This window comes from Echiichthys vipera (genome assembly GCF_963691815.1).
Source record: "Echiichthys vipera genome assembly, chromosome: 6".
In the NCBI taxonomy this organism is placed as follows: Eukaryota; Metazoa; Chordata; class Actinopteri; order Perciformes; family Trachinidae; genus Echiichthys; species Echiichthys vipera.
This window is the reverse complement of record NC_139831.1, coordinates 13,946,386-13,965,195: the sequence shown is the minus strand read 5'-3', so window position 1 is coordinate 13,965,195 and position 18,810 is coordinate 13,946,386. Positions and strand designations below refer to the sequence as shown.

At 38.9% G+C, this 18,810-nt stretch overlaps 2 protein-coding genes across 2 annotated transcripts; both read left to right on the top strand.

Annotated features, from left to right (window-relative positions):
- The first annotated feature begins 3,639 nt into the window (after positions 1-3,639).
- tstd1 (thiosulfate sulfurtransferase like domain containing 1) lies at positions 3,640-5,929 on the top strand. The gene is made up of 4 exons (XM_083915868.1): positions 3,640-3,677; positions 5,050-5,178; positions 5,380-5,542; positions 5,732-5,929. The coding sequence occupies exons 1-4, from the start codon at positions 3,665-3,667 to the stop codon at positions 5,784-5,786; spliced, it is 360 nt and encodes a 119-aa protein (XP_083771994.1). The 5' UTR covers positions 3,640-3,664; the 3' UTR covers positions 5,787-5,929.
- Positions 5,930-7,534: 1,605 nt separating this feature from the next.
- top6bl (TOP6B like initiator of meiotic double strand breaks) lies at positions 7,535-18,584 on the top strand (the record flags this gene model as incomplete). The annotated part of the gene is made up of 13 exons (XM_083914963.1): positions 7,535-7,565; positions 8,648-8,701; positions 8,814-8,935; positions 9,875-9,958; positions 10,042-10,097; positions 11,542-11,613; positions 11,743-11,938; positions 12,681-12,804; positions 16,080-16,238; positions 16,315-16,436; positions 16,793-16,903; positions 18,336-18,434; positions 18,537-18,584. The coding sequence occupies 13 exons, from the start codon at positions 7,535-7,537 to the stop codon at positions 18,582-18,584; spliced, it is 1,278 nt and encodes a 425-aa protein (XP_083771089.1).
- Positions 18,585-18,810: the final 226 nt, after the last annotated feature.

Below are 18,810 nucleotides of genomic sequence, written 5' to 3'. Positions count from 1 at the left end.
AGCTTTACCCCATAAAAGGACGAGAGAGAAGAAAGCCTTGATGGTTCCCCTCCAGCTTGTCGCAATGGGGGCTACAAGAGATGGAGGGGGGTCGTTATAATAAACACACATGCATGCATTCTTCACTCCCCGCGCTCAAAGGTACACATACACACACTAAAGTGACCCTATGTCCTGTTGGTTTCCAGAAAAACACCTACAGAGTGTGCAGGAAGTTTGTTTCTTATAAAGAGGTAATCAAAAACAGGCAGCTACACCTACAGATTGCACAAACACATACTGCAACAAGCACAAGCCTGCCTCCTGCTGCTTCCCAGCACATTAATATGCTGAGCAGAACGCAGGCACATGGTGACTGTAATCCCCCCTCGGCCACGCATTCACACAAAAATTCCAAACAAAGAAATAGAAGAAACAAAAAAGAAAAGAGCAACAACAACAACTGGTTGGGGGTTGAGAAAGAGAAGGAGACAAGATGTGAAGAAAGACAGAGAGAGGCAGAGCATGAAAGAGTAAAGTGGGAGGGAGAGGCACTGAGGGGGAGAAAATGACGGGGTGCTTGAGGAGGAGGGGAGAGTTTGAGAGAAACAACTTAAAACGGTGAGAGCAGAAGAGTGTAGTGAGTCTACGGTGAGAACAGACAGCGTGGGAACAAGAGAGACCTGAAATATATCCACCAGCATCCAACAGGTACAGCTGAACTTAACTTATATGTGAAATATAAATTGAATTTAATAAGTCAGTTTTTATCACTATATATATGTATGTGTGTGTGTGTGTGTGTGTGTGTGCGTGTGTGTGTGTTCATCACATGCAAGGTACTGAAATGGTTTGGTCATCAGTTACATTTAAAGGCATGAGAAAATATCTTATCGGAGTAAAAGTGAGAATACATTTGTTCTTCAGTTCTGAGTTTCCCACAGAACTCATGTGGCTCGGCGCCAGGAGAAATTGGAAGTGCTGGTCACCCCAAAAGTTGTAAATCTTCCAGCAATCAGCATTTATTTATCTAAAGCTGTTTACAGGAACTAGAACGCCGCAAATGCTTGATTACAGAGCCATTTCCAAGCCATAAACTTTGTTAAAATAGCCCTAACAGGCCAGAGAACTTTGTTTTAAGTCTCAACAGACTATTCCTGTCTTCTGTCAAAAGGGGGAAAACCTTCAAATCCCATATGTTCTATATTATCCTCAGTACTGCCATGGTTCTTTATTGCCTTGCTTATTTTGTCTGGTATTGTAACCAAGTTCTGTATTTTGGTTTCTATGTTCTGACGCTTTTACCACTACTACATTGACTCCAGCTTCTGGATTTCAGTTCCTTAATTCTACATTATTTACGCTTTAAATTCTTCCTCCTAACTCTCATCTGTGACATAATCTTAATAGAAAAAAGTTACTAGAGAAGCAATGACTACTGATAATGTATTTCCTCTCTTAGGCTGACTGATTAAATAAACTGTTTTTCTGTGTCAGTGATCTAAATATATTTTCAGTATTATTTTCGCGTTGACCACTATTCTTAGAGTCATTCTCATCGTTTGTCACTTCTGTCCACAGAGATGAGGTCACTATCAGGGAACCTGGCGGCGCTTCTCCTTTTTCTGAGTGCCTCGCCTCTCCTCCACTCCCACCTCTTCACCCATGCTTCCTCTGTTTCCCCTCCCGCAACCAGGTCACGAATCATGTTCGTGACCGGCTTGAGCTCAGATGATAACTACGATGACGATGACTACCTTGACACCCACACCCCTTCTCCTGATGTGGTGCGCTCTGTGAAGACTACCTTCCTCCAACGGGAGCCGCAAACACTCTGCCAATACAACCCTTGCTTGGAGAATCAGGAGCCCTGCAGCCAGATTGCATTAAGGACCGGGTGCCTCTGTCCTGGGGTCAGCGGGGCCAATGAGCCTCCTCATGCACCACGCATCCAAGAGCTGCTGCCAGTCCGTAGAGGGGAGGACAGAGGGAAGGTAGAGGTCAAGTGGTGCGCTCCATCTTCTGTGGTGTCCGGGTACAGAGTGGTGATAGAAGGAAGTGAAGCCCTGGACCTTGGGGACACTTTGCGACAAAGTTTGGTTGGATCTTTGGAAGTTGGGACCAAAGTGTGTGTGGAGGCGGTGAACAGTGCAGGACACAGCATCCCCTCTGAATTCTCCTGTACGCGGTACGACCCTCCTGCTGAATCTACTGACCATAAACTGTTGGCTGGAATTATTGGAGGAGGAGTCGCCCTCCTTCTACTTCTCATCATAGGAGCTGTAATCCTCTGGAAGCATCAGATGCGTAAAAAGGCAAACAGAGACTCTGCTGATGGACTAGGGAACCCTTCTTACAGCACAGAAGGGACTCTGTGATCCAGTCTAGTTCAGCATTGACAGTCCATCCCATGCTGCGACGCCAAACGGAGCCCTGGAGACGGGGAGCACGGCAACAGTTTACTCATGAACAAAAGACACAGTTTCTGGGGTGGTGTTGTAATTTAGAGTTAAGAAGTTGTTTACACTCCTGTTTCAAGGAACATGTAAACATATTGGGTCTTTGAATAACACTAACAAATGGGTCATCTGATATTTTGTTAGAACTACAGGTTTATTTGCTGGCAAGTAAACATTTCGTATGTTTGTTGTAGTGTTATTTTATCTTATCATGGCTGAGTTTAATTGTAAATATTTTTTTAGGATATAAATACTGACTTTTGTAATAAACTAAAACTTATTCTAATAAAAAAACGGTGTAAAGGTTGAAGTTTTGCTTTTATTGGAAAGGTTTTTCATAGGCCTGTTACAACATACAGCAGAGTGATAAATGAATGGAGGGAAACAACATAATGTTTCAGGTGCAAGAACATCTTGTTCCTTTGCATCGAGTTTCTGAAGTTTTACTGGAGGGAGGGAATGAACAACGGTCGGCCCAAAATGTAGGTGTTGATTTGGGTTTAGATCTGGAGACTGCAGGGGCCTATGTACACTGTTTTTTAGTTTCTATTTTCATTTATTCACATTTTACCATCTGAATGCAGACTAATATTTGTGTTTTATTTGAGTAAAATCATTCTATGTTTATTTTATGTACATTCTCCATTTTATGTAGTGGAGATACATAGTTTTAGTACATCTCCACTACATTTTCAGAGTTACTTTTTCCTTTTCAGATTACGATTTTATATACAAAACAAATTATACATTTTAAGAATATGGTTAATATGAATGATGATTTATATAGATTAAATAATTAAATGGAATATAACATTGTTAACATTAGCTCCACCTCGACCAGCTACAATATTCAAATTTCAATATAATAATAATTGAATAATTTGATGTAAATATTATAATATATGTATTTATATATCACTAACATGCTACTTTGGTTTAGTTTACTTTGTTAGATTTTGAAAGCAGGACTTTTACCTGTAACTTAATGTTTTTTACATTATCCTCACAGCATCTGAATCACCCTCTCTGTCTGCATGTGTCTGTCATAATTTACTACACCTTCAACTTATTTTGAAAGGCTAGTGGAAAGATGATTTAATTGGCTAATTCCAAGCTAAGTCCCGCCCTCCCTCGGAGTCTAAGCCAATGAGATGTCGCCAAACAGTATGCGGAAGGAGGTGTATTTCCTTTTAGCAACGTATGTAAATACCATTCATCCAAGCAGAATGGCAGCTTCAGGTAAGTGTTTTTCTTACTTTTCTCACTGAGAGAAGATATAATTTCACTTAACTGTAACTGCAACTTGAAAGCGGGTCTCTAGTTGTTACATTTTGATAACTATCGCGCATCCAAATTTTCTCAATTTCTCTAAATGAAGAAATAATCCCTTGTTGTGGCAGTTATTCACTTCTTAATGACTCAGAATGACTCAGCAGATAATTTAACACACACACACACACACACACACACACACACACACACACACACACACACACACACACACACACACACACACACACACACACACACACACACGGGGTCTGATAAGAAAGTATGAGTACCAACATGTGGGAGTAATCTTCTGGAGAAGAATGTACCCTGAAGGTGGAGGTGGGCATAAAAACAAAAAGTAGCCTCTGTGTGTCCTGAATGGCTCCCAGGGGTCCTTGAAATCCTTAATAGGTTTTGCATTTTTATATGGGAATTCAAGGTCTTTGAAATATAAAAAAATAAATAAAAAAAAGACAAATAGACCTCGGTTTAATTAATACATTTTGCGCAAGTATAGAAATGTAGGTTATTTTAAGTCTATTTTTACTTAATGTTAGCAGATAGGTTTTGTTCTGTCTCTGTTTCTATCACTCAGCTTACACAATATATGTTTTTGCTGTGTTAGAGAAGGCAAGAGACCCCTGTCACTGTAACACAACACATTTTAGAAGTGTTCACACATTCAACCCCCCCTTTAATGACCGTGTGAGCTTCTGTAAACCTGCTTGTTCGCACTAAAAAAATGATCAGTGTTGTAACCGGGATTAACCTTGATCTGTGTTTCAAACAACTCTGCATTGGGTCCTTACACTTGAGGGAATGGGCCTTGAAAGTCCTTGAATTTGAGGTTTAAGAAAGTGTGGGAACCCTGATCGTTAATCGTTTCAAACCAAATGCCAATTTAATCTGATTTGCTCTCTTGATTCTGATTCCTGAACTCAAGATGTCTTACATGTACCAGCGCTTTCTTTCCCACAAAATTCAAAATCTGTATACCTCACTATGTGGGATACTGTTTATGTAAAGTTTCAAGAGGCTGGGATTGCTGTTGCACCAACAACTGAGTGTAATAACATTTAATAACACTGAAAAATAAACTGTATGTGATGTGGATCATAACAAAAGATTGATACAACCGTGATAATGGCGCTGTTTGTACCTCAGTGTGCAGGTGCATACATCTATGATGGTTAATAATAAAATCTTGTCGGGTTGTTTTATCACTTGAAGCCTATAACCTGTGTGTTTAAAAAGTTAATGCCGCACTTTTATGGGAGTATTCAACGAAGGTTTATCAGACTTTGCAAAGCCTTTCATGTGTTTCCTCTCTCATTGCCAGTCACCAAGGATATCTCCTATGAGGATCTGAAAGCACTCCTGGGAAAGAGCCAGAATCTTCTTCTGGTCGATGTTCGCACTAAAGAAGAAGTGGATAAAGGACGTATTCAAGGATCCGTTCACATCCCACGTGAGTTTCTTTTAAATTAATAACATGGAGGTAAAAAAAAGACTATCATGGTTAAATACATAGAGTGTCTAAACTGTTTAATTTACTTTTACGTCTAAACTTACCATTCTCCTGGGTGTGTTGTTGTGCACAGTGTACCATCATCTCTTTAATCTTGAACTATTTCTCTGCCTACCTTTATTCCTCCCTTTATTCATGCAGTTGATACAGTAGAGGCTGCTCTTGCAATGGGGCCAGAAGAATTCAAGGCCAAGTACGGCGTAACCAAGCCACCGTTGGACGCGCCAGAGCTGGTGTTTCACTGCCAGATGGGCAGGCGAGGGGCGGTCGCCACAGGGAAGGCCTACGAAGTTGGATACGTGAAGTAAATAAGTTATTGTTGTAAATTATACACACACACACACACACACACACACACACACACACACACACACACACACACACACACACACACACACACACACAGCATATCTTGCTTTTACAACTCCTGTAAACACTTGGGACCTGTTTGTTTGTATTTTTCTAAAACGTGTCCCTCTGTCTTCTGTTTCAGTGCACGTAACTATGCAGGAGGATACAAAGAGTGGTCTGCAGAAGAGGGACAGTGATCTGTGTGCGAGGAAAGCCTCATATATTTATACAAATAGCATTTGTGAAATCAAACAAAATATTTTTTATACGGTTTTGTTTTCATACTCTACATCAGTGTGTTTAAAATGTATGAATAGATGCAAATAAAATAAACATTATGTATTCATGTTTGCATGTATTTGAGGGGAACGTTTCAGAGAGCTGAATATCCAGAGGGGAAGACTTTCTGCACGCTAAAAAGAAATGTTCAGCATTTCGACGTCACATGTAGTTCAAACCCACAGGAAACAAAAGAGAGGAGATGGAGACGTCAGATGTGGTTGAAAGCTCAAGAAAAAGCTTGTCAGTGGTCCCTTTTCATGTAAGATCATATCCTCAGTAGTTTCTGTACACACACACACACACACACACACAAGGTACAGATTCACACTTACTGCTAATTTGACATACATTTTATATTATTTATAATATCTTGGGGTATATATATATAGTCAATTAATAGTATAAGTAGTGTTAGTATGAAATATGCAGTAGAAGTATTCATAAGCTCTAAAAAAAGGCCTTTGATACCATAGATATAGAAGATATAATACTTCATAAACTGGAAGGATATCAGGTGTTGAATTGGTTGAGAAGCTATTTAAGAAACAACAGTTTTTGAAGACGACGGGTTAAGGATAAATGTTTGGATTTTACTGTAGAGTCCCCCCCTGAGGTCAGTATTAATATATATGTTTTATTTCTGGGAGAATTAGCAGCAGCTTTTTTGATGAAAAAGGAAAATGAGTGAATTTAAACAGTGGTTTGACCTGATGTGTGTACTGTTAATTTATTCAAACCAAACTAGTTTGTTATTGATTTATTACCTTTTTAAACCTATAAATACAGGGTGTAGAAACGTGTAAGTTTGTATATTAACAACAGGTGACTGCACGAGTAGGGGGGCACGTGCGCAATCAGGAAGCCCATTGAGCGCGCGCTTGTTGGCAGTGACATTGCGTTATTTTTCTAAAGATGCTCAGAGAAATACAGCAGGTAATGTTTAAATTTAAATAAGGACTCTTCTGGTTAGAAACAAAACGTCTGTACGTGTAAAACCATTGTTGAAGTGACGGTTGATCTCTGCTAACGAGCTGTGTCACCAGTCCGACAGTTTATGGCTAATTTCAATCAGACTTTCTGTTTAATCTACGGATATAACTTATGGTGTAGTGTTTTGAGTTAATGTAATAGTGTTAAACTGAAGTCTAACTTCTTATCTTTGTAACCATATATAGTTTTAACAGCCTAATTTAGCTTTGTGTTTACAAGAGTGGTCAAAAATACGCCAACACCGGTGAATTAGCCGTGTGCTACTCTCGGCCCTAGTCGGACACCCTGATCTCCTCCCCATAAACACTGGGAGCTGCTGGTGTCTGAATAAACATCAATGTCGAGAAAACATCTGGGACCACACTTCAATGATTCACCATGAAAAAAACATGTTTTAACAGCTCCAAAATACACCGTAAAGTTTTCTTTATTTCCATTTTTGATGTAAACCACCTGAGCCGCTCAGCCTGAGTGCGCCCAAACGTTCTCGCTGCTTTCTCATCAGCGTCACTTTCATTTACTTATTAGACATTTAAATGTTCATGCACAAACATGAGACTTCACTTGTAGATTCGTATACGTGTGTAAATTAATTAGACGTGCACTTCGGTGGCGATCACCCAGTGAAAGCAACACGAAAAGACCGGAAACTGCGACAGAGATCCGTCCGAATATGGATAATACCAGCGAACGGCGTCCGACCGGTGACACATTCCCTTATAGCTGTTAATAAAAAAGACTCAGTGTTTGAAGCTACCTGGCACAACATATCACTTTAGCTCCCTAAACAAGAGTTTGTGTTTTTAATCAACACTTAAGGTGTTGCGGTTGGTCATGCTCTTGGGGAAGAAGAGAGGGCAGCATGGTTTAAATAGTAAAGGAGGACTTTTGGTTCTTCTGTGGACTGAAACAGCAGCTTCCGTCCAAAGTGTGAACTGCACCGGTGAGTTTGACACCACACCACGTTACTGTCCTCACAATAACCTGAGCATCAGCATCAACCAGTGGCATCAAAGTACCTTAAAGTGGAGCAGCCCAATTTATCACATAGAGATATTTATCAAAACTGAAGCACAATGTTTATTTCTGACAGGAACGAGCCACACACTTGATTTGAGTCATATATTAATAATAATAATAATAATAATAATATGTAAAGATTTAATGGGAAAAAGGCATCAAAACAGATGCACAAGCACAAGTACAGTGCTTATCTATAGAAAGTCATCATACCCTTTTAAAAGTCACTCTTTGTGTTTTACAGCCTGAAATTATACTTTACTACAATAATACATAAATAAATATTTTCCAACATCTCATCTCATCTTCTTCCGCTTATCCGGCGTCTGCTCGCGGGGGCAGCAGCTTTAGCAGCTTTTCCAACATTTAAAAAAAAGAATAATTTTCAGAAATTTTTCCCAAAAAAAAATCACTTGAATGTTGTAAACAAATTGTGTAAATCACGCTGTAAAAATATATTTTTCTTATCATTTCAGGCTCTAAAACAAAAATAAGTGACTATTTAAAAAGGGTATTATGACTTTCTATAGGCTATGTATACGACTGTAGTACACAGACATGAATTCATAACAGAGATAGATAGATTCTGACTTATTTCAGCCCTAATTGATTACTGTAGAAAAACATTAAAATTAGAAGAAAACTTGTGATCTCAAACTTTCTCCATCCACCACATTATAAAGATAATTGAAACAAAAGTGACTGTTTTCTAGCACATATAGCACATACATTAAGTGCTGTAACAGTGTTTACATTTGTGGTGCAGTTGCAGCTGCTGGTCCCTGGTGCACAGGGACGAAAATGAAAGCACTCCAACCTGGTATGTGCACACACACACACACACACACACACACACACACACACACACACACACACAGCCTATACAAACACTCATCTCTTGCTTACTAAATCACTTCTTTTTACTACATCAGTCCTGACAGAGTTAAAGGAGAGCATGTTTCCATGTGCGTGGCAGTGTCCTCAGCCTGACCCTGAGGAGCTGTGTGACTTCACTGACCTGTATGGTTCCCTCAAATTACTGCTGTCTTTTCAGGTACAAACTGATCATTTACTATAATTGCTGATATTGGAGCCTGAGCATCCTCTTTTTAAGCACTATAGTAACCTCTTTGTCTGAAGATATCTGGGTGGAATCACTTTACTGATCTTATATCCAATGTGAATAATGATCGATAATCTCAATGAGTGAATATCATCCCTGTCATGAATTCTGCTTCTGTTTACAAATCACTCAATGGTTTTGGTCCAGAATACATGAATGACATGTTAGTAGAGTATAAACCTAGCAGAGCTCTGAGATCTACTGACTCAGGTCAGATAGTGGAGCACAGACTTCAAACGAGACATGGTGAAGCAGCATTTAGCTGTGATGCTGCACACAACTAGAACAAACTACTACAGATCAGAAAACAGCCCCAACTGTGAGCACCTCCACAGTTGAATCCAGGTTAAAACATTTTTCTTTTCATGTGCTTATAGCTGAGCTCTTTTTTTATAACTTTAAACATTGTCTATCTTCTTTTACCTTTTTTAATTGCTTCTTTGCTCCTGCTTTTAACTGCGTTTTTTGTTTTTATGCTGTTTTAAAAAAAGGTTTTGTCTTTGTGTAAAGCACATTGAGTTGCCTTGGTATGAAATGCGCTATATAAATAAAGATGCCTCTGGTAGGCGTCACAGAGCTCTGTATGCCAGGACCAACAGACACAAAAACAGTTTCTTTCCCCAGGCCGTCTCCCTGATCTCCCCATAATCCCCCCGCCATTGCATGCCCATTTGCACCAAACATGTACAGTATATATATTTATATCTTTCATCTTGTCTTCTTTGGTAAATACTTTATTTTTGTTTTGTATTTTTGTGTATTGTGTACACAGGAGAGAAAAAATCTGCAGTCAAATTCCTTGTATGTTTGCACAAACACGGCGAATAAAGCTGATTCTGATTCTGATGCCTTGCCTGTATCGTTGCACAGATGAAAGATGCGAGACTCCTCAGTCCAGAATGGTGTGCTCGTATTGAGGCGTTCCTACACTCATTCAGTTTGGTTAACGCAAGGGTAGGATCTGTTCCCCTCTGACATGTAGTCACAGTATTGCTTTAAAAACGTGCAGAAAATGTGATTGCCCTTTTTTTTCACAGATCAAAATCCACCTCAAATTCAAATTCAGTCAGAAGACCTTCCAGCGAGACTTTAGGTACGACTACCAACTGTGCAGGCTCGTCGCTTTCTTTTGTGTCTCACGTGTTTAAACTGGCTTTTGTCTCTTGTTTGTAAAATAATCTTTATGTTTTTAAAGGGTTCGTACAGGTGCTTGAAATCCTTGAAAATGCTTGAATTTTAATGTTGTGTTTTCAAGGTTTGAAAAGTGCTTGAAATTGTATCTACAAAAGGCTGTAGAGTAGAAATATAATTACATTTATTATCCTTCTAGTATTAAGGGACATTTTTGGTGTTTATAGCGTAATACCATCGCCTTTAACGTGATTTTGACGGGAAAAACTGATATTGGATTGAAAAATAAATTGATAATTTTCAATTACTATATGTATTTGTAGAAATATGTAATTTACCACAATTGTAAGGTGCTGGAAAAGCTTGAAAATGGATCTTGAAAAGGTGCACGAACCCTGTTTTAATTTTTTAATTTTGTTTATTTTATTTGCAGTGGTATTTATTTTTTACACACTCATTTTACTGTTTTGGACTTATTTTAACAATTGTATCATGGAAGCACTTTGTGACTTTGTCTGTAAAAGGTGATACATCAAATAAACTTATTATTAATTTTTCTGGGTAAATCTAGCAAATGTTCCACCTCATGATGAAACAGTTTTACTTGATATTGCCTGGTATATTCTGCAAAAATGTATTCAGTCGCACAGAAGTGATCTATTTTTTCTTTCATAAAGTCTGTGTCATATACAGTGGAGATCAAAATTAGAGAACACATCATAAATACTTGATTTATTCAGAAATATCGTTATTTGTATGAGAATTTGATAGAATATCTGCTGTGGCCGTACCACTGCTGTACTAGCTTGTTTTTTTTAAATCACAAGGCACTTCAACAAAAGCCTTTATTTTGTGAGTGAGTAAAATTAGAGAACAGTATCCATTGTGTCAGAAGAGAATATTTAAACAATGTTTTCTTCAGGCTATAGGATTCAAAAATGAACAGCAAGTGTAGCTTTGAATGACTTCAGCACATCTCCGCCCACTTGACATCACTAGTTTCTCACACTGCTCTGGTTTGATCTCGGTCCATCCTTCTTCAGTCTCTTCCACAGTTCAGTAACTGTAGTGGGTTTCTTAGACATTACTTTGTTGCCGAGGATTTTCCAGAGATTCTGGTATAGCCACAGTGGTTATTCTATCAAATTCTGAACAATAAAAAATGACACATCAGAATAAATTAATTATTTATAATTTGTTCTCTCATTTTGATCTCCAGTGTAAATTTAATTAAACATGGGTTATGATTAGAGTCAGTAATAAGTCATTAGTAAGAGGTCAAGTAAGTGATGTTTCTTTGGTTTGGGATTTAGGAATTACAGCATAATAACAAACACAAAGGCTTAATATTCTAGTTAAACCCCCTTGCCCCTGTATTTATGAAGTGCTGATGTGTTTGTGAGCAGAGTGAAGATCATGAGGAGAGTTGGACAGCAAAACCAACTGTCACTGACTTTGGACGTCACCTGCTGGACACAGTCAGTCATTCTGTTTTCAATATTATTTAATGTGCAGTAACTATTACTGCAAAAAAACAAATACTGGGGCATATACATGCATCATCGCTGTTGATTATAGAAAGTGATTGTCTTTCCTTGGGTGTAAAGGCCTCCAGGGTGCGTGAAAAACGGATGCTGGTGTCATGGAGGACACCCTGTCGCTGGAGGCAGGTTGCCACTCAGTATCCCGCCTGAAGCCATGGACCACGGGCTGTTTGGGGAACTCAGCATCCAGCCTGTCACACTCCTGAGCCCCTGCGTGCTGCAGTACCCCAATCTGGCAACACAACTCACTCACATAGAAATATCCTTTGCTGATTTTATCACAAGTCTTCATCAGACCATGACTTCCGGTGTGCACTGGGACAGTTTGTAGTGTGAAAGCAGGGATGTGGGTCAATAGCTCCAAGTCTGAGGCCCTCATTTTCTGCCGGAAACCATTGGATTGCTCCCTTCGGATTAGGAGCGCGTCACTGCTACAAGTGACAGAGTTCAAGTATGTCGGGTTCTTGTTCAGGAGTAAGAGTAAAGTCCAGGATACTCTCAAACAGAACAAGTTTATAAGATGTTTTGTTAGACTACATTTCAAATCAAATATGTTTATATCTGTTCCAGCCACACACACAAATCATCAGTGAAAAGCTGAAACAATACAATGTTGTTTACATATGGGGTGCATATATTCCCACGTATCGCTCACAGACGGTATTCAGAGTGTTGCAGTTGGTTGTTCACATGAAAACTGAACTAAACTAAAACATTTCAAAAGGGAGCTAGAGTTCAAACCCATGTTACTTTCGTTCTTGTGCACAGATGGCTGATCACGGCATGCAGTGTTTGTTTGGGAAAGTTAGAGACACATCCCCCCCAAACCCCCGGTCAATTTACATTCCAACCCTCATTTACGGGTCATAATCTTTGGGTAATGACCAAAACAGTGAAATCAGATACCTGGGGGGAACTCAGAGTGGAATTTCTGTTCTTTGTCGTCTCATTTGAGGTGGTTCCGATTTGGATTAGTCTTCCTTGACTTCACATGTGTCCAGGTGTTGGTATGCAGCCCCAGTAATGTTCCTGTCACAGGCCCCTCCACCTTCTTCCAGAACCTCCCTGCTCATCTGGACTGTCAGGACCTGGGCCTGCACGCTCTTCACTGCTCCTCCTACAAAGGTACAGAACAACAACCACTGGTGGGAACAACGCAAAAGTAGAAGGGTAAACACAAAACTTTCTGAAACACGTATTGAAAGCTGAGTCAAATAAGACTGATTTAAACCACCTGTGTTTATTTGATAGAAAATGAGCTCTTGCCTGAAGCCGCACATAAAAACTTTAATGGACCACAAAAGGCCCGTGATTTGAATCACATGACTGAAACCAGACAGAACAATGGAAGTAGAAAAAAAACAGAGAGAGAGAGAGAATACAGCAACAAAAAAACCCTAAAGTGGAAGGGCTCCAGAGCTGTAAATCTGGGCTCGAGCACTGAAATGGTTCTCACTGTCTCCTATGAATTACGTCCACATTAAACTAATCATCACCAGCAGTTTACGCTGATTGCGAACAGTTGAGATGCAAGAAGTAGTTGTGCATTCACATAGAAATATTATCTCAGCAGAGATTTGGTGTGGTCTTATACGTTGCCAACATCCAATCCTAGTCTTGTCTCAGTTTCAGTATTAATTTCAGTGTTCGTCAGCAACCTTTTTCCCATGACTAAGAGTAGACATTAACGAGAGAGCACCAATGTCATTTAACAACAAACCTCTTTATTTTCATTATCTTCCATCTTTTCTTCCCCTCTGTCTCACTCTCTCAAACACACACAGCTGGAGCAGTGGCCCTCGGCCTGCCCCTTTCCTCGTCTCAGTCCAATTGTGCTGCTATAATTCAATATAATTCAAATTTATTTATAGTGCCAAATCATAACAAAAGTTATCTCAGGACACTTTACAGAGTAGGTAAAGACCACACTCTATGACTTGTTTATGATAAACATAGACCCAACAATTCCCCCGTAGAGTACGGTGGCAACGAAAACCTTCCCTATAACAGGCAGGAACTTCAGACAGACCCAGCTCTGTGGAGGACGGCTACCTGTCTAGACCGGTTGGGGAGGAAGAAAAGGAGAGAAAGAGAGAAAAGACGGACAGATGGACAGAGAAAGACAAAGACAGACACAAAGACAGAGACAGACACACTTCCAGTAACTATAATAATATCTATAGTAATGTGAATATGACTTATATGTTATGGCAGTTAATACAGCAGAATAGTAGAAACAAGCACAGCTAAGGTTATAGATTATAACAGTAGCAGGAAGCGTCATGCAGGACCACGGCAGCAGGCACCACCACGATCAGCAGAGACCTGCAAGACGACAAAGCACAAACAACTCCGGGGAAGAAGTTGAATTATTAACATGCATTGATGAGACATGAATGATACAGACAGAGAGGAGAGAAGCTCAGAGTACCTGGTAAAGTATTATCCCCAGGCAGACTAGGCCTATAGCAGCATTATTAAGCAAAACAAAATCATCATAAAAATGCATAAAGAGATTTGGGTGCGTGATTAGCACACATTTTTGCATGGTGGGTTTTGTGACTGACCCACGCGTCACTAATGAGCAGAGCCAGAAGGACTTACTGCAAAGCTGCATTCTTTTAATCATTCAGAAAATGAGGAGATCAAATCTTTTGTGAAGATTAAATGAAAAATTATTGTTTTTTTGCAACACTAGATTAACTGAAATGTTCAATATAATGTGTTAAAATGTAATGTAATGTAAATGTAAAAAAATAGCTGACAACATTAAGAGAAAATGTTTTGACTAAAAGTAATGACTGTCGGCTAAAACTAGATTAAAACAATGAAGGATAAAAAGAACTAAAATGTGACTAAAAGTAATTTTTGTTTAAAGACTCAGACTAAATCTAAAATGGCTGTCAAAATGAAAGCTGAAGTGAATTTTATAAAGAATGAAACCTTACAAAAGGTTTTCAGGTGGGATTACCATAAGAGTCTGATGTGTTTAAAAACATTTAATTTTCCCCAAAATTAATTTTTCAACTGCATTTTACTTCTACATGAACTTAATTCTTCTGAATGTAAAAGTATTTGGCAAGCAGGTGGTTGGTCCTCGCTGTTAAATGAATCCTTGTATGTCCAGAAAGTCGGCCTATCCGAGTGTAATTCTGCCTTTTTGAGTGTTTAATTTAAGCTGGAGTTGTCCCGATGCAAGTATAAGAAATGCCTCTGATACTGCCTAAAATGCTTGTATCGTGTCGTCAAGTACTAAAGTCTATGCACTGATCCAATCCCCCGTAATGTAGCTCAGAAAAACTACTTTAAAGCAGTTTATCTTCTTTTCTCCTTGTGAATAACCTGAGCCAGCCATACAACAATGATAGCAATCATATCACATCCATCTAGGGTTAGCGCTAAATACTCTCTGTATCAGGCTGATTACTCAGAAACTGCCCTTGCATAAGTCTTTCTTGTCCCTGTAGTAGATTACACGATGAATCACATCACAGCTCTGCATACCGTAAATCACATGAAGCTTATTCATCCACAATACAGAATATAAACATAACACCGAGAGCTCTGGTCTTGGGCTGGTTAGTAGTTTACAGCTGTTAAAAAAATATAATATATATATTTATTGTTTTAAAGCATTGGTATTAGAAGAAAGAAGGAAAATGGGATCGGAACATCTTTAATTTAAGCCTTAATTTTTTTCTTCAGGCATCATCAGTTCAATTTAAGAGTAGACTTGAATCTAGGATTATTCTAAATGATGCGAGGCTTAGAATAATGCTGACTTGAGCATTAAAATCGTGTGTAGCCGCAGAGGCATTTTGTGGGAACTTAGTTTAATCATCTAAATAATCTCCTTATCACTTAGAAATGGGCTGATTTCTCAGAAACTGCCCTTGCATAATAAGTCTTTCTTGCGCCTGTGGTAGATTACACAGTGAATCACACCCACAAGAAAAACCACAGGTCTGCATACAGTAAATCACAAGTCGCTTATTCATTCACAAAACAGAATACAAACACGATACGTTCCAGAGAGAAGACCCTCTGTCACAAACAAGTCTGATTTACTCCTGAACACATAATCAGGAACTAACCGATCAAAACACCTCAAGATTGTTGTTGATTGTTTCTTTACACCCAATATCTCTTTAAACATGTGTGAACTTATTGAGCTTAAGTGGACTCAAGTGAGCTGTAAAACCAAATGACTTGCCCAGCCCAAAGGTGTGTCTTTCATTACCACAATGTTACGTACATGGGGTGATTGTTACAACCCACGGCTGTGTGCCTTCAACCCGTGTGGACATGCAGTGTGTACTGTTTAGTGTGAATATTGTCAGTAATAATCATTTGTTCCTCTCATTTCCTTTTTTAACACACATTTTAACATCCCTCTGTAGATCTTGTGCACAGCGGCGGCACTGTGTACACCGTAAAGCAGGAAAACTGTCAGGATCCAGAGCAAGAATCAAGTCTTCCCCCAGTGCAGCAGCGTCTCCTGCTTTACCTCTTTCTGCAGCACAGTGACCCTTTCACCTACCATCTCTCTGAAATGATGGGTGAGAGACAGCTGCATGTATAACCACAAAACACTTAAGTTGGTCTTTCTTACTTGTGCCTGTGATCCTCCCGCAGCCACAGAGGCGCTGGTAGAGCACCACCTGGAGGATATTCTGAACATCAACAGGCAGTCGGTCACAACAGCTCTGCAGACGGAGCTGAAGAACGCACTGAAAGCCCAAAAGCACAGACAAAAGGCAAGTCTGACATTCACACTAACTGCAGAGAGGAAATGTCTCTTTAATCACACGTTTTTTCATAATTCTGACAATTTTATATAACAGTGTGTAGTCCCTCAACAGCCATACTCGACTAGATGATTGACAGAAAAATGAATCAACAGTGGTTTTGATTATCAGTTTATTGATGATATTGTTTATTAAGCAAACGTGTCAACAGTTGCAGCTTTATCTGCATTTATTAGTGAAATCTTTGGGTTCTGGGAGACTTTGATGGTCATTTGTCATTATGTTCTGACATTTTATAGAATCATTTAATCATAAAAAAACGATCCTTACGTGAATAAAAAAATAATTTTGATTTGCGTGTTAAGGAACAAGAGAAACTGCGTTCGGCTGAGGAGGTGATTCTCAGCTCGTGCATCAGTATTGTGAGCTGCAGCAGTAACATGGACTTCAGAAACGCCTGTCTGAACAGCATGAAGGTGTGAATTTTTTGTCTTTTTAAATGTACATGAATGTATTTATAGTTAATTCTAAAATAAAAGTTATCCACTTCCACAACTCTTAGATTTGTACAAAGAAGCGACTGGCAAAGATGTTATCAGCTAATGTGGTACCATTGTAAAGTAACCAACTACATTTACACTGTTATTGAGGTACTTTACTTGAGTAATTCCCTTTTATGCTGATAAATTGAGTTACTAGTTATTTAATCTCTATAAACAGATTCTGCAAAGGACGTGTGCTGCTGCCTTCTTGGCCAGGTCACCCTTTTGAAAGAGATCTTGATCTCAATGGGTTTTGATCTGGTTAAATAAAGGTTAAAAAAATAAAAAATAATAAAGAATCTGTAGGCAACAGAACCAGATTTGGGTAGTGAGAATGGCCTTGTTTCCGTTTGTTGTATTTAGCAGTCATGTTTTAGTGGGCTCTGGTTGGTGGCAGATAAACCAGCCGTGTGGAGAGCAGAAGCATCAGAACGTATTCACCAAAAAACAAACTCATCACTCATCGGCTTTCGTGTGACAATGATTTAGCTTTAGATTTTTTTAAATTATTATTATTAAGTGGCAGATATCCAGTATAAGTCCTCTCTCAACTCCAACTCCATTCATGTATCTCAAGCTGTTAATCAGACCTTAAACACAACAAAGGACGTCTTGGTCCGGATATCCGCCGGCTGCACCGGAAATCCCAAAATATCAGCCGTTGACCCCTGAGGCTAAATTGTCGTCAGACCGATGTGCGCTGACTTCTAGGATTGCTTGTTATTCTACAAATGTACTATCAACAAATAATATATAATATATTATTACTATTATAGACTAAACCACACAGCAGTTTATAATTAAAACAAGTAGAATTAGCCCCATATTTACCAGCTCCATCATTAAAATCAAACATCGTCGTACAAATTATACCTTTAAATGACCTTTGTACTTTAAGTATTTTTTGATACTAACTTTTTTTTCTTTCAAATTTTTTTATTGAATTATGCAGACAACTTCACAAGAACAAGTATAATAGTTGTGCAGTGTTTCTCCTTTAAGGTGAAAAAAAAAAGACAAAAACAGAAAAACCCTAACATGAATCCTGCAATCCCTCCCAACAACCCACGTTAGACACGGTCACAATAACCAACCAAGTAACCGAATAACATGTAACATAAGTAGATAGGTAAAGTACAAAATTTTAATTAATAAATTGATGCTAACTTTTATACTTTTACTAGAGTAAACTTTTAAATGCGAGTCTTTTACTGGTACTTTTATTAGAGTAAATCATCTGAAAATACTTCTTCCACTACTGTGTTCTACCCTGTAAATACACGTGTTGCTTACAGAGATGTACGTGTAAACATGTTGATAGTGTGACAGAAGTCAGATGTGCATTCATAATGTAAGTGTTTGTCAGGTGCGTGACACTCACGACCTGTCAGCCTCTCTCTGTGAATCACTGAGGAGGGTGACATCATGGAAATTCACTCCCAGGAGCACGTGCTACCCAGCACAGGTGAGTGGGATGTTGTTCACTAAACCAACCAGTTACTATAGGAGCATGTAGACGTGATGGGATTTTAATCCACAATCTAACAACGTGTCATTACTTTCACAGACGGAAGAACGCCCTGAGAGCGATGAGCCCACCAGAACAGAAATCTGAGCATGTCTTGTTTGTTATAAAATAAAACTAGAAAAAGTTCCTAAAGAGATTTACATTCAATTTAATTCATTTTTGATCTGACTTAATCTTTTGTGCATGGTTTTTTGATTATGTACCCCTAAATAAAACATTTGCTACACTAACATGAACATCTGTGCAACATAATCCTGAAAGTATACATTTTTATTGTGACTGTAAGGTGGCACCACGTGTACTTTAGCTCAGT